This window comes from Salvia miltiorrhiza, chromosome 1, assembly GCF_028751815.1.
Source record: "Salvia miltiorrhiza cultivar Shanhuang (shh) chromosome 1, IMPLAD_Smil_shh, whole genome shotgun sequence".
NCBI lineage: Eukaryota > Viridiplantae > Streptophyta > Magnoliopsida > Lamiales > Lamiaceae > Salvia > Salvia miltiorrhiza.
Window position 1 is genome coordinate 75,230,789 of NC_080387.1, and position 16,100 is coordinate 75,246,888.

General features: G+C 38.2%; 3 protein-coding genes across 3 annotated transcripts; 1 reads left to right on the forward strand and 2 right to left on the reverse strand.

Moving 5' to 3' along the window:
* Positions 1-333: 333 nt before the first annotated feature.
* LOC131013497 (F-box/kelch-repeat protein At3g23880-like) lies at positions 334-1,482 on the reverse strand. The gene has a single exon (XM_057941608.1). The coding sequence runs from the start codon at positions 1,480-1,482 to the stop codon at positions 424-426; it is 1,059 nt and encodes a 352-aa protein (XP_057797591.1). The 3' UTR covers positions 334-423.
* Positions 1,483-7,616: 6,134 nt separating this feature from the next.
* On the reverse strand, positions 7,617-9,567 carry LOC131013506 (uncharacterized). The gene is made up of 2 exons (XM_057941618.1): positions 8,542-9,567; positions 7,617-8,436 (listed from the first exon to the last, which is right to left on the reverse strand). Exons 1-2 carry the CDS (start codon positions 9,510-9,512, stop codon positions 7,617-7,619), a joined length of 1,791 nt encoding a protein of 596 aa, XP_057797601.1. The 5' UTR covers positions 9,513-9,567.
* Positions 9,568-10,685: 1,118 nt separating this feature from the next.
* LOC131013517 (uncharacterized) lies at positions 10,686-12,229 on the forward strand. Its single transcript, XM_057941627.1, has 4 exons — positions 10,686-10,716; positions 10,836-10,991; positions 11,121-11,503; positions 11,591-12,229. Exons 1-4 carry the CDS (start codon positions 10,686-10,688, stop codon positions 12,008-12,010), a joined length of 990 nt encoding a protein of 329 aa, XP_057797610.1. The 3' UTR covers positions 12,011-12,229.
* The last annotated feature ends 3,871 nt before the right edge of the window (positions 12,230-16,100 follow it).

Here is a 16,100-nt window from a genome sequence, read left to right on the forward strand (position 1 = left end):
TTATCTATGAAAATGCTGTTATTATTATTATTATATTTGTATTTTAGTAAAAAATGTCTAAAATGTATTGAATGGCCCCAAAAAAATTTTTTAGCCCCCCCAAAAAAAATCCTGGCTCCGCCACTGCGCGCCACCAAATGTGATTGTTGTTGAAGGTGATGAACAAGGGGATCAGGCTGCAAATGATTCAAAATAATTGTATGGCATTCTTTTTCAATGATCCTTCTTAGCCTATAAGTTTGTTGTTGTAATTGGAAACATGTAAATTAGTAAGAAGAAAGTACATATAGTATAACTATTTTATTTTTTTTCAATTGATTTCTTTTGTTACTATCATCATGTTTTTGTGAGGTGGAGGGAGTAATATTAAAAAATAAAAATCACACAAAACCAACAAGAAACTATAGTACTCTCTCTTTCTCCCTAGGCCTCTAACGGTGACACTAAACTTTCAATGTAAATGTCAGAAACCATAACCCTAATCCCTTTCCCATAAAAAAACATCAAATTCCCAATCTTGATCAACAAAAACCCACCACCCCAAAAAGGAGCCAAGGCCGGAGAAATATGGAGAGGATAACATAGCTGATCAAGAACCACCACTTTCTCCCAAGACTCCTTCTTCTTCATCCAAATCTCCACGCAACTCGAATACTCGCGCCGGTAGTATGCCGAAAGGCATTCTCCGATCACCCCAATTCCCAGCCACCTGCAGCCTTCCGAGCACTCCGGCAGCTCCACCGCCCCGATCACCTCCCTCTTCAAGTCGAAAGCAACCACGCCTCGTCTATCACACATCTCCCAGTGAAGACTCCCACTTGCTAACATCCCCATCGTCATTCCATCCCCAAGTATACTAATACCATTCGTCTTCTTCCATGAATCCCAACCCTTCACTTCCTTCCATGAATCACGCTTCAAGCTATACATCATAGCTATAGCTTTGCCATTGTCGCTTCTATTCCAGGCACACACAGTCGCAGTCGCAAAAACCTTGTAATCGCCACTCGATTCATCCCAACCGAACCCACAACTGTCGAATGCACGATTGTCGCCGTAATCGTCGTAATCGTCTAAGTCGTCTAAGTGAGGCAGTTTCTTGGAGATTCTGGTAGATGGGTTCCACAACACAAACTGTCTGTTCCGTACAAGGCAAACCAGTCCATTGCAACAACCAACGATGGAGTTATGAGAGATTGGGAAATCCAATTCTACAACTTGATTTTCTGATTTATCGAGTACAGAGCGTTGCACCAGCGTTAGCTCTAGTGTAGCGACACCGACATATTTGAGCAACAAAACCTTGTGGCGGGCTAAACTAGGGTTTCTTGTCGAATTTTGATAGTGCATTTTGATGAATCGTTTGCTGTCGATCAGAGATCGCCATGCTTTCGAAACGCACCTGAATCGCAGGAGTGATTTCACCGGCAGTCTTGACAGTATTTCTTCGGTGATTTCTTTTAAAAGAGATGGGAAAATCATTTCTCCTACAGACAATCAAATGTCAATTAAATATATGTATACATATACATATAGTCTCTTCGGTGATATCTTCGTGAAGATGAAGAGATTGGTGAATGTTTCGCGTCTCCATAGCTGGTGGTGAACACGAAAATACTTCTCCTACAAACAATCAAATATCAAATAGCCTGTAAACAGCGACAGCCATCGGAACTGCCTTTCAATCGTATCACAAAAATGGTATCCCTACAAAATAAAATCCTACCTCAAAATAGAGTCTTGAAGCTTTCCGTCGAGACGGTGGCTGCTGCTGCTGCTAGTGGAGGCTCCTCTATCGCCGGAAAAAGGAGAGGTGATTTTGGGGATTTAAGCCTAGCTAGGGTTTCAGGCCTTATATGGGCAACAAATTAGTCCCTCTAAAGCCGAGATTCTGCCATATATATTTGTAGATTGTTTCCATGTGTAGTTCAAAAATTCGTAAAAACCCAAATAATAATTATTTTTAACCTTAATCTTCCTTTTATCAGCTAATAATAAAAGCGACAAACATAAAATTATGGTATAGAATTTTGAAATATTTTAATATTCAAAATTAAAAATAAGAATAATTCATAATATTATAATAAATTTTATTTTAAAAAAAATATTCTAAAATAAATTTTATTATAATTTTTCTTTGGAATTAAAATCAATCTTTTAAAAGGAAATACACAAATTCTGAGTTATTTTCAGCCATATATCCGAAAAATCATACCTTTCTTCTCTAATCAACTGCATACATGGTATGAGATTCAATTCTCATAATTTTGTGTATTACTATTATATTTATTATTTTAACATATTAAATGAAAATTGTAATTTGTACTTTATTCAATGTACTTTATTCTTCAATTGTAATGTGTACTTATTTAATAAATGAAAATTTTAACACGTTTATATTTATATGTATAATCAAATTTTGGTATAATATTTAATTTTATATGAAATTAATTATTATTTTTTTGGGAGGGTGGGGGGGGTATAATTTAAAATATATATATGGGTGTGATTGAAAAATTATGAACGAAATTAAAATTCAGGGCAAATTCATGAATGAGCTAAAGTTTATGTATTTTATATTGCAACTTTATATAGTTGAAAAAATAGCAAAATTCACTAATTGTTTGTGGATTTACAGTCAATTAACGCCTCAAAAAAAATATTATGAAATGCAAATCAGTAAAAAGTAATTAAAATTCACTAATGTGCATATATTATATCATTTTTAATTTTGTCATGTATGAACGAAATTAAAATTCAGGGCAAATTATATGAATGAGCTAAAGTTTATGTATTTTATATTGCAACTTTATATAGTTGAAAAAATAGTAAAATTCACTAATTGTTTGTGGATTTACAGTCAATTAACGCCTCAAAAAAAATATATTATGAAATGCAAATTAGTAAAATGTAATTAAAAGTTCCAAAAACTCTTTCAAAACTAATAGAAAATTTGAAAGAAAAATATCTAGATATTTTGGTGGAATTTTTTTAAATAGATAATAATAATCGTTAGTTAAAAAGGTTTTGTCAAGATCTTGGTCATTCATTTTATATCCTCCAATTATAAGATGGTTTTATCTTCATTTTAATTCTATTATCTTTATTAGAGCTATTTTATATAATAATATAAGTAACTTATATAATTTTATTTTCTAAATATAATATTCCAAAAAATATAATTTTTTTTATACTAGTTATGTATCGAAAAAAGATATAAAGATATAACCACCAGTGGAGGGCAAGGGATGGAAGAGAAAGCTTGGGCATTAAATTCGAATGATACAACACTTGGACTCTCAAATCGGTTTATGGATAATGAAGATGCTGCCCAATACTAATACCATCTACATACACACCCCATTAGAATCGAGGGCAATGCAACAATCGGGGTTTGAAATCGGCTTCCAAGAATACGATTTAAGACAATACAACTCAGTTTTCATCTCCGACGGACCATGTCTGAAATCTCGACTATAAGTTCTTACCAACTTATATTCGTCGGATATAATATCATACCCGAGACCACAGCCATACAGAAGGTCTTTAGCTACTTCATTGGACTTAACAGGTGGATTAAGAAACTTTAATTCGTTATTTATTAGGTTCCAAATGAGTATTTTGCAATTAGAATCAGCAAAATACATCATATCTTTGCAAATATTGTCCTTAATTTTTCCATCGCAAAAGAGAATACTATCTTTTGAAGGTTTGGAATAGGAGAGTTATATACAACAGACAGATAATACTTCTCCCCAGCAACACATTTCGAGAAAAGTTCGACCATTGACTCCATTCTACAAAAAGAAAAAACAAGAAACAAAAAAACTTTAAAAAACTAGGCATACATGTTCGCCGTGCATCGCACGGGCGAATGCACTAGTTAAGAGAGAAAGAAGAGCTGAGTGAGTAAAGGAAGTCTGAGCTCTCTCTTTTGTGTGAGCGCGTGGGGCTCGGACACGTGTCGAGTTCTCGTTGGAGCCTTCTAGCGGAACGCTGGGCCGAATGGGCCAAAAGTTGAAGCATTAAGTAGTAAATTACGAATTTAATGTGTTTTATGAGTTGTAACATTTTTCAAATTCGTTCACTGATAAATCATTGATGATAACTCCAATCTCGCAAGCATCAGCTAAACTAAGGGCAGGTCATTTAATTCCATTTTCCGGCGTGTATACGTGGTATTTCGGATCTTCATGTCATTTTCACATTTGGCGTGTATAAGTGGTCGTGGAAAAAATCAGAAAATAAACAAAGGTGATGTATTATGAGGCGAATTTTAAAGGTGGTGAGCAGTACCAGAATTTGGTGATACTTAATGTATTTATGAATAATTATCCCCTTTTTTTTAATACTTCTTTATTTATATAAGGTTAATATAAAATATAAGCCAAAAAATTCTTCGTATGAAACAAATAAGCCAAAATCTTGATTTATGTTGCGTGTTTTTTCTTTTTACTCTCTAGGGTCATGATTGAGGTAAGTGGGAATTATCACAGCATTCATAATTTGAAAGGATTTGTAATGAACGAATTCGTACAAGTGTGTGGTTACGCAATGATGCATTTGTAGAAAAGTGTGATCACAAATAATTTGTCACGTTTCCCCTAAATATGTTATTCACACTCTTGTTTTGCTTATACAAAAAATGACGTCGAAAGATCCATATGTGATCATACGTATAACGTATAGTTTCATTTTAATACTTCGTAAATAATGATCATGATTATCGAGGTTATAAATTTTAATTTTTTATATAATTTATAAATATGATGATTCTGGTCCTAATTTATGAGATGTAAGAGAATAAAATAATACTCCTTCCGTCTCATTAATCTTGTCATAATAACCGTGCTAAAAAAAATGGAACAAGTTTATTGGGACGGAGGAAATAATAATTAAAAAGAAAAAAGCTACACATCAATAATAACGATCCTCTTTTAAATTAATCGTAGTTTTGTTTCAAGACTTATATTTGCAATAAATTTTTCTTCAATCTTCAATCCTCAGTCCCAAACTCAATGTAGGAAAAACTTTATAAAAAATTAATTTTATTAATGTTTTTTGTTTAATGCTAATTTTATCAATGTTAGATAAATATTAAGGCGTGTTGATAACCTTAGCCAAAATCTATAGTGGAAATTAAAATATTGTGTGGGCCTAAGCATGTGGAAGCCCATTACCGTGACAAGTGGGCTTCGGTATAGTTGCATATGCTGGTCCAAATTTGTGATGATTAACCCTAGCCCCACAACACCAATCCCAAATTCCACAATTGTAATATTCATTTTTTTATATTAATGCATCAACAATATTTATATCATCAAATCAAGAGAAAAACAACCTTTGTTTATATTGATGTCAGATCGCCTTTAAACTTTGAAAAATAAACATATATGGGATTTAAAATAAAATTATATGGGATATTCTTGGATAAGATAAGAAGGATTATGATATGATTTAAATTTGAATGCCATCATGATTATGGAAAGAATATTTGAACAAAAATATTTAATTTCTCAATAAAACCTTACACTATATATATCTTCAATTCCTTGATATTATATTACATTATTAGATAATATTAATTTAATTATGTGAAATATGAACATCTAAGCGTATACATGAAATAAATTTAGTTATGAACAATTTCTTTTCTATAAAAATGGGGTACACAAATTAAAAAAGTATAGATAATAAGGTAAATGAGGAGAGAGATAGAGAGAGTAGTGAAAAAGTAAGAGAAAGATAAAGTAAATGAGAAAAGAGATAGAGAGAGTGAATAAAGTAAATTATTTTATTTTTTACGTTGTGACATTATAAATGAAACGCCTAAAAAGGAAATTTGAGACAATATTATTGGGACGAAGGAAGTAGGAAAGTGTTTAATACAACTTGATTATAAAATATTTATAATCTTGTATACTTGCTAATAAAATTATTATATGAGTTGGTTTAGTCTTTCTCAATTTTTTGGAGGTTAATTTTAAAATACGGATTGTCACATAAGCCTACAGCCTACCTGTGGAATTTATTGAAGAAAAAAAACCAATGAACATTTTAGTAATTAATGAATTTAAGTTTTAGGACTTCCACAAATATTTAGTAATTAATGAAAAACATAAATTGTGCGTGAATCATACGAACGTGGTTGAGTCTCAAGACCAGACTGAGCAATACCTGTGGACCAAATGTCTGCTAAATACGATTGCTCGGATTGCTCGGATTAGGTAAATTTGCTTTCTCTAACATATAGGTGTCGATTTGTCAAGGAACTTCTTCACAGGCTCACTTTCTTTTATGCTGTTTGAAGGTCTTTCCAATCTTGTTTATTTACATTTGTCATATAATTCATTATCTGGTAATATTCCCCACTCTCTCTTGGCTCTCCCTTCATTGTTGGAACTTCATCTTAGCAGCAATCAGTTTAATGGCACTTTTCAACTGGACAAGTTTCTAAGTCTTGCCAATCTAACCCGACTTGATCTATCTCACAATAGATTGTCTGTAGATGTTGGCAACCTCAACTTCTAGGAATCATGGATGGCTCATTTTTGGTGGAGATCAGGTATTTTTTTCAACATGAATATGATAGCAGTAAGTTTTGGTGATTAAATTGAAGTTGTTGCAGATATTTGCATATGCGGTAATGAGCGCAGGATCAGCAGCATCGGGCGTCACAAATTTGAATCGGACGGGAATCCATCATTCATCGCTGCCCAATTTCTGCAAACCATTGCACGTTTTCTGCGACCGCGTCGCTGTTTCCATAGCCTTCACGTTTTTCACCTGTTTCTTACTCGCCATTTCGGTCGTCCTCGACGTCCTTTGCCTCTCAAACTATTAACATCCTTTGCTGCTTATCAATAACTATAACTACTCTCTTCATCTATCAACATATAAATTTTCATTCCTACTATCTACATTTTAATTTTATTACTTGGGTTGGCTTCAGATCTTGATACGCTCGCAAAATCCAATTATAATACGAATATCCGTAAAAATAATTTGTGTTATAAGTACCATCTTATCATATGCTACTAATTTATAGTATAATATTGAGATGAAAGTCTTCATTAGTTTTTCAGCATTTAAAAAAATATTTTAAGTTGTACGTAGGTAAGTATCATCGAATTTTATGTCAGATTTTTGTTGAAGATACATCTGCTTAAATTATCTGAAAATTTTAATATTGAATATTACCTAAATAATAGCGGTAAGTACAGAGTATATTTATAATGTCTTTTTAAATTCAAATTAAAAAATCACTATAAAACTGAAATTTGAGCTATAATTTTAAAATAATGTCTGTAGATGTTGGCAACTTCATATGGAAATCTCCAACTAAAATACTTAGGACTAGCTTCTTGTAACTTGTCCCATTTTACTAATTTCATCAAACATTCTGATGATTTGCGAACACTAGACCTCTCATACAATCGGATTGGTGGGGAGATACCTAGTTGGATTTGGGGAACACAACTTCAGTCTTTGAACCTCTCTTTCAATCTTCTAACACATCTGCAAAAGCCTTACCATATCCCTGCTTCTCTTGAAGAGCTATTCTTGCAGTCTAACCAGCTCAAGGGTGAGTTGCACCTGCCCATTCCACCTGCGTCTCAACTCATGTACTTGTCTCTTGGTAATAACAGTTTAAATGGATCGATTCCAACCTCCCTTTGCAGTGCCACGAGCCTCCGTGTTCTTGATTTGTCTGGCAATAGATTAAGTGGCAGCATACCCCCTTGCTTACTTGAAAACATTTCAGAGTTAGATCTAAGCCAAAACAACATCAGCGGTAGCATTCCAGATAATATTCCTATGTATTGTTGGCTACAATATTTGATAACATTCAAGCTGTACATCATAGCTATAGCCCTAGCACTCGTAGTCGCAAAAACCTTGTAATCGCCACTCGATTCATCCCAACCGAACCCACAACTGTCGTAATATATGTACCACATCTCGTGGTCGTCAACATAAGGAGGCAATTTCTTGGAGATTCCGGTAGATGGGTTCCACAACACAAACTGTTTATTCCTTACAAGGCAAACCAGTCCATTGCAGGAACCCACAATACAATTAAAATTGATTGGGAATTCCAGTTCTAGAGCTTGATCTTCTGAGCTATGGAGTACAGACCGTTGCATCAGCATTTGTTTAGAGACAAATTTGAGCAACAAAACCTTGTGGCGGGCTAAACTAGGGTTTCTTGCCGAATTTTGAAGGTGGGTTTTGATGAATCGTTTGCTGTCGATCAGAGATCGCCATGGTTTGGAAACGCACCTGAATCTCAAGAGTGATTTCACCGGCAGTCTTGACAGTATTTCTTCGGTGATCTCTTTTTGGGTCTCCATGGCTGGTGGCGCCGGCGATGATATCATCAAATTTTGAGGGCTTCGAGAAACTTCTAGGATGAATTGTTCAGCATCTTGTGGGCTGTGCTTCATTGTTTAGAGAAAACATTATTGGACAAATAAAAACTCAATTCTATAATATAATCAAACTCACATTTGATGAAGCTAGTGAACATAAACCACTTACATTTTTGCATCATTCGGCAGCATAGCATGATTCTCAACATAAGAAACAACCTTCGTCGTTTTTTCTTCTGTGACCAGATCATAAACTAGCACAACTCTGTTCTCAACATAAGAAACAACACTCACATTTTGTGCATGAGCATCAATATCTGGTTTCTTCATCTCTTTCGTAATATAATCATAAACTAGTAACTGATCTACTCCTTTTCTTTTAAGAAAGAGAAAACGACCATCTATCAATCCCAACGGTTTTTCAATACCATAAACCGCAACGACATATGATTTGGCCCACGACCTTTCTTTCCATATCCTAAGCTCAAAAGAGTTGACTCCACACTTGGAATCTCCAGAGGGATTTTCATAGACAACAGCACCCAAAAACCCTCGACACTCAACAAGAACATATAAAAAATGAATCTCACTAACCGGTGAAGGGATGCAAGAGAAAATTTCATCAGTAAAGTCAAATGAGAGAACATCAAACCATACTGGGGCTTCACATGATGGACCACCAAAAGCCGAACCAAGTTGTGCTCGCCAATAACAACTCCCCTCAACATACACACAATAACTGGGGCCAATGTAAGCATCAGGAGGTGGAATCTCCTTCCAAGAACCACTTTTAAGCGAATACAACTCAGTTTTTTTCTCGCGAGGATGTTGATAAAAACATTCGTCATAATCTTCTCCATTGCAGCAAGAGCATCTATCATAGTTTCGTATCAACTTGTAGTCGCCAGATTTAGGATCGTATCCGAAACCACAACCATCCAACGTGGTGTGAGATGGAATGGGTTTCTTGGGCGGAGCAACAAATTTCAATTCTCTAGTTGTTAAGTTGCAAAGAACAATGTGGTCATCACAATTGAAATACAACAACCCGCGACAAGTATTACCACCAAAATGTAGTGTTCTATCATCATAAAAGAAAAATTCGAAGCCTTCCTTGGGAGACATGTCTTGGGGAGACATGATAGATAAATAATGCTTATTATCGCCAACCCCATTAAAACTTTTCAAAATAAGCTCATCCATTCTACAAAAAGAAAAACAAAAACAGAATTATATTCATACATCATCTACGAACTCGAAAATACTTTCTCCTAGAGACAATCAAATATCAAATTTATATATCATCAATCGATTTGTAAAAATTCACATACCTTTCTTATACTATAGAATCAAAAACGCTTCAAAGCAACCCAAATCTAGAGAGGGAGAGAATAGATAGAGAGGGGATGAGGGTTTGTTTGGATCGTGGTAAATTGCGGTTTTAGGTTAATTAACTAGGTTTTGGAATTATAATAATGCCCCCCGAGCTTAATCTAATGGGCCACTAACTTAAAGAAAAATATATTAATAAATAAATTAAAATATTATTTTAGAGTTATAATAATAATAATAATAATTAATATTTACCTTTTTTCTTGACTCAATATCTTTTATTCTTTTCGCAAGTAAGGAAATTTTTTTCATCTTCATGATTTCTCATATTTACCTATTTCCATTCATGACAAAAGAAATTATTGTAATGAAATATAATGTACGATAATGAGTAAAATAATTGAAAATTGTCTGTGTGCAGAAACATGTAGGATTGAGATTCTGTAGGATTTCACCTCATACTCCCTTGTCCCAATAAAAGTGGCCACATTTTCTTTTTGGGTGTCCCATTAAAATTGGCTACTTTCTAAAAATGGCAAAAGTTTACTTTAATTAAGTCAACAATTACTCACTAATTTGGTCAACAATTGTAGGCCACTTTCTAAAAATGTCAAAATTACTCACTAATTTGGTCAACAAATGTAGGCCACTTTCTAAAAATTACTCACTAATTTTGGTGGGTCACACTCAATTAAAACATAACAATCCCCTTCTTAATCTCCGTGCAAAAAAAAAATGGCCACTTTTATTGGGACGGAGGGAGTATTATTTAGGGGGGTGTATTGGATTGAGTGTATTCAATCCAGACTTTTAAAAGACCTTTAAAATCCAGAGGTATTCAAACCACGGTATTCAAACCAGACTTTTGAAACAAGCAATGAAAGATTGTCATAGTGGGAAATTTAAAAAAAAAATAATTTATTATGTATATTGAAACAAGAATGAAAGATTGTAGGAAAAACCAAAAATTAGAAATTTATTATGGTTTTAGACCAAATTTACCCAAATCTTGGTATAAATTTTTCCTTATTTAAATCTGTTAGTGAGTGTTAGAATTTGTGGAGTCTTTCATGCTTCTCATCCTCCTCTTTATGCTATTCTTTCTAACACTTTGATTATCTTTGTATGCAGGTTGTTTGAAAACTATCCCTGTAGTGTTGGATTTGGTTGAACGGAACAATCGGTTTCTTCAGTACCCTCCTCCATATCGGAGTTGGAGGGTTATTCTTCACGATTTGAACATTAAGCAGTCGTCGATTTGGGCTCAAGTTCCTGCTCCTCCGGAAGGTACATTCATCCCTAAAACTCTTGCTGAAACTAGTGTCGTGGTAGGTCTCCGCTCTTTGGAAATTTTGCGGGTGAAACAGGCTTATAAAAATTTGGCTGAACTGACCCCGGAGCAACGAGTATATGCAGACGGTTGGATGGCTGATTTGAAGTTTCACTATAATCCGAATGAGGTCGACACTGACGCCTTCGTGGCGAGACAACTGAAGAGGAAGAAGAAGAAGCAGGCCTCAAGCTCGGGTGTGCCAACAGAGCCGCCTATTGCGACTGATGCACCGCGATCTGACGTCCTCTCCGGTCGCTCCTCACGGAAACGGACTCCCACACCTGATGATGGTTGCTTATCCGATGGTTCTGTTCACGTAGTTCTACCTGTTGGTGCTTCGGCTCATACCGAGTACAACGCGCTGTCAGGTCAGCTCGAAAAGCTCTTACTTGAAGAGGATCGGGCTGTTTTGAACAACTATGGGGATGACGAAGCCTATGACGTGTTCGCCTCTTCGGCCTTCGCGGTGATAAAACTTGTCTCTTGTTTTCATTTTTCCTTTGACATGTTATTTTTATTGACTAACTTGCGGTATTTTGATATCTTCTTGCAGCACTATCAGCATGCTATCTTTATGAAGCAGGCTAGGCTTGAGCACAAACGGCAACTACAGGATGTTCGTGCTGCTAAGGCTAGGATAGAGAACGAGCTTGTGGAAGCTCAGAAGTTGGTCAAGCAAGGCCAGGCGGACCTGGAATCCTTGGAAGCGTCTCTTCAGGCTCAATTGGCTTCGAAAGATGAGGAAATCAGTCGTCTGAAGGCTGAACTGGCGGAGATGGAGAAAAATCGGGAGCTAGAGCTTCTCGATGCTTGCCATGAGGCTGTGCTCAAGTCCCGGGCTGATATGAGTCAGGAGGTCTTGGATGGGTCTTACAAGACTTGGGACAATGCTGAGAACATTCGACAGTGGAAGGTGTATCAAGATAAGCTTTCTGGGGTGGCCTCTTCAGGCGACGTCGACGGCGACGAGTGATGTTGTCGTTTCCTTAATTCTGCTTTGGTTGGGCGTATGTGCCTCTAATATCTTATGTGTAATTTAGGCATTCGTGCCTTCAGACTTTGTTAATTTTGCATAGGGTGTATGCATCCTTGGATTCTTACTAGTTTAAGCCTACGCCATTGGGCTGGACTTAAATTTTTTCTTGTATTCACGAGAATGATTTTTCCTGAGTGTCCGGATCGCCGGGGGGTTTGCCCCTTGGATCGGCTATATATGACTGTTTTATATTCGAGTGTTTGTATATTTTTCTTTACCTATTCGGACTTAACTTTTGAACCAAGACAAGTAGATGTGATACGAGTCTCAGGGCTGCGCAGTTAAGCGCTTTCCGAGCAGGGCTGCGTTGGGCAATCGAGCACTGTCGGGTAGGGCCGAGCCGGATAATAATATTTTTCCCCTATGTTTCCCCCATTTAGACTTCAGTTGTTTAAACTTAAGGCTGAATTCGGGACGTTCGGGGTAAGACGGGTGTGCGCCTTTGAGCATGAGCATTTTATTTTCCCCCCATTTAGACTTAGTTGTTAAACCGAAGGCTAAATTCAGGATATGCGGGTTGAGACGGGCGTTCGTCTTGTTCATGAAAATTTTGTCCCCCCATTTAGACTTTAGTTGTTTAAACTTAAGGCTAAATTAAGGATATTCGGGGTGAGACGGGCGTTCGTCTTGTTTATGAAAATTTTGTCCCCCATTTAGACTTAGTTATTTAAACTTAAGGCTAAATTCGGGACGTTCGGGTTGAGACGGGCGTTCGTCTTGTTCATGAAAATTTTGTCCCCCCGGGTGAGGAGGGGGTGGGGGGGCTGCGCTCCTTAGAGCTGCCTACATACCCATTTAAGGGATCAAGCCCGAATGTAGTTCTGACCTGCATGCAAAGGTCAGTAATCGTGTAGTAAATTGAGTTGATCTCGGAAGACCTTTTGAAATAAAGTAGAAGTGTAGGGATCAGGCGTGATACTGTTTGAGATGGATGGCGTTCCAACTGTTGTTGATGTCACGTCCGTCTGTCGATTGTAACTTGTATGCTCCATGTCCAACCACTTTGGTGATCAGATATGGTCCTTCCCAATTTGGGGCTAATTTGCCCGCACCTATTTCCTTGGTGTTCTGGAACACCTTTCGTAACACCCAGTCACCCGGCTTGAACGTGCGGGTACGGATATGCTTATTGTAGTGCCTGGCGATGCTTTGTTGATACGATGCTAATCGGATATTGGCTGTGTTCCGTTTCTCATCGAGGAGATCTAACTCGTGGCACATAGCTTCTTGATTCTCGTTGTCTGTCGTGAGCTCATATCTGGCGGTGGGTACTTCGCTTTCTGTTGGGATTACTGCCTCCATCCCATAGGCAAGGGAAAACGGGAGTTTCCCCTGTCGATGTTCTTGTAGTTGTTCGGTAGGACCATAATACGCCTGGTAGCTCATCTGCCCATTTGCCTTTGGCCTTCTCTAGCCGTTTCTTCAGGGTGTTCATGATGGTTTTGTTGGAAGACTCCGCTTGTCCGTTTGCCTGAGGATATCTTGGTGTTGAGAAGCTCAGCTTTATATTCCAGAACTTACAAAAGTCCTGAAAGTCCGTGCTGATGAATTGTGATCCGTTATCCGTGACAATCTCTTTGGGTACCCCATACCGGCAGATCACGTTCTTCCATATGAACCCCTTGACTTCTTTGTCGCGCACTTGGTGGAAAGACTCTGCTTCTATCCATTTGCTAAAATAATCTGTTACTGCCAACATATAAGCCTTCTGCCCGGGTGCGGTGGGTAGTTTGCCTACAATATCCATCCCCCATTTCATGAATGGCCATGGTGAAGTGATAGCAGTCAGGGGCTCCGGGGGCATGTGTGATATTTGGGCGAATCGTTGACATTTGTCGCACTTTCTAGCATAATCAGCTGCGTCAGTTTTCATGGTGGGCCAATAGTAACCGCTGGTTAATGCGCGGTGTGCGAGGCTTCTTCCTCCTGAGTGATTGCCACATTCACCTTCGTGTAACTCGGACAAGACGTATCTTGCTTCTGCAGGGTTAATGCATTTCAAGTATGGACCGGTAAATGAACGTTTATACAGTTTACCTCGGATGATGCAGAATCGTGCTGCTTGAGCTTTAAGCCGACGTGCTTCATTTCTGTCCTTCGGGAGTATATCTCTCTCGAGATATTCCATTATGGGGGTGATCCATGTTTGTCCGACTGATACTGCAGTCACGCGTTCCTCGGCCTCATCTCTTTGTATTGCTGGATATTGAAGGCAAGTGATTGTTATGGTTTTAGGTTGTGCAGTCTGAATTGCTGACCCTAGGTTGGCCAAAGCATCAGCATGGCCGTTTTCCCCCCTCGGCACTTGATTGATGGTGAACTCTTCAAAGCACGATTGGAGTTCTTTCGTCTTGCCCAGGTAAGCCGTCATTTTCGTATCTTTGGCTTGAAATGTACCCTGCATCTGATTAACTACAAGTTGAGAATCACTAAATACGTTAATGCGTTTTACCCCAATTTCTTTAGCTAGTCCGAGTCCAGCTATCATGGCTTCATATTCGGCCTCATTGTTGGTTGTTTTGAAATCACATCGGATTGACCGCTCAATGTTGTCTCCTCGTGGTGATGAGAGGACGACTCCAAGTCCACTCCCTCGTACGTTGCTGGATCCATCAACGTACAGTTTCCAAGTTCCAGTTTGGTCGGGTTCTTCCGTCAGACAGCATAACTCTTTATCGGCCTGTATGGTAAGGTTAGGTGCAAAGTCAACAACAAAATCGGCTAATACCTGAGATTTAAGTGCGGTCCGTGGTTTGTATGTGATGTCGTATTCACTCAACTCCACTGCCCACTTTGTCAATCGACCGGATAGTTCCGGCTTATGTAGTATGGCCTTTAAGGGATACGTGGTGGCAACTATGATCGGATGACACTGGAAGTACGGGCGCAACTTTCTTGCTGCGTGGACCAATGCGAGGGCCAATTTCTCTAGCTGGCTGTATCGGGTCTCTGCATCAAGTAGTGATTTGCTCACGTAGTAGATTGGCGATTGTTTCCCATCCTCTTCTCTGACCAGCACGGCGCTAACGGCTGTATCAGAGACGGCTAGATAGACCAACAAGGTCTCGTGGTCTTTCGGCTTTGCGAGTAAAGGTGGGCTGGTCAAGTATCGCTTGAGCTGCTTTAGCGCTTCCTCGCATTCTTCTGTCCACTCAAACGTTCTTGACTTCCTCAAGGTGTTGAAGAAGAGGTGGCATTTTTCGGATGATCTTGAGATAAAGCGGCTTAACGCGGCTATCCTTCCTGTCAATTTCTGAACGTCCTTTACGCAAGTGGGGGAAGGGATTCCCTGGATTGACTCAATCTGAGCCGGGTTTGCCTCTATTCCCCGCTGAGTAACCATGTAACCTAAGAATTTCCCTGCATTGACACCAAAAGAGCATTTAGTAGGATTTAACTTCATATTGTATTTTCTAAGAATTTCAAACGTCTCCCTCAAGTGATCAATGTGGTCCTTCGCGTGGATGGATTTGACCAACATGTCGTCGATGTAGACTTCCATTGTTTGCCCCAACAAACTTGCAAACATCCGGTTGACCAGGCGCTGATAAGTTGCTCCCGCGTTCTTCAACCCGAATGGCATATACTTGTAGCAATATAGAGCTACGTTGGTCATGAAGGCCGTCTTCTCCTCGTCATCAGGGTGCATCCGTATCTGATGGTAGCCCGAATATGCGTCCATGAAACTCATCAATTCATGGCCTGCTGTCGCATCCACTAGCATGTCGATGTGTGGCAGTGGGAACGAGTCTTTCGGGCATGCCTTGTTGAGGTCAGTGAAGTCAATGCATACCCGCCACTTGTTATTCTTTTTCTTGACTACTACCACGTTTGCGAGCCACTCAGGATAGTGGACCTCCCGGATAAGTCCATTCTTGAGGAGCTTCGTGACTTCATCATTCACTACTTGGTTCCTCTCCGGTGCAAACTTTCTACGTTTCTGCTTCCTCGGTGGGTAGCCCGGGGTGACCTGTAACCTGTGAACAATAATACTAGGGTCAATCCCTGTCATGTCCTCATGGGACCA

Excerpts from the sequence above, each read along its gene's own strand:
- LOC131013497 (XM_057941608.1), bottom strand. The coding sequence starts at position 1,482 with ATGATTTTCCCATCTCTTTTAAAAGAAATCACCGAAGAAATACTGTCA.
- LOC131013506 (XM_057941618.1), bottom strand. The coding sequence starts at position 9,512 with ATGTCTCCCCAAGACATGTCTCCCAAGGAAGGCTTCGAATTTTTCTTT. Across the intron at positions 8,437-8,541 it reads CTGCCGAATGATGCAAAAAT|CCCACAAGATGCTGAACAAT; the intron begins GTAAGTGGTTTA and ends AATGAAGCACAG.
- LOC131013517 (XM_057941627.1), top strand. The coding sequence starts at position 10,686 with ATGGTTTTAGACCAAATTTACCCAAATCTTG. Across the intron at positions 10,717-10,835 it reads CCAAATTTACCCAAATCTTG|GTTGTTTGAAAACTATCCCT; the intron begins GTATAAATTTTT and ends CTTTGTATGCAG. Across the intron at positions 11,504-11,590 it reads TCGCCTCTTCGGCCTTCGCG|CACTATCAGCATGCTATCTT; the intron begins GTGATAAAACTT and ends ATCTTCTTGCAG.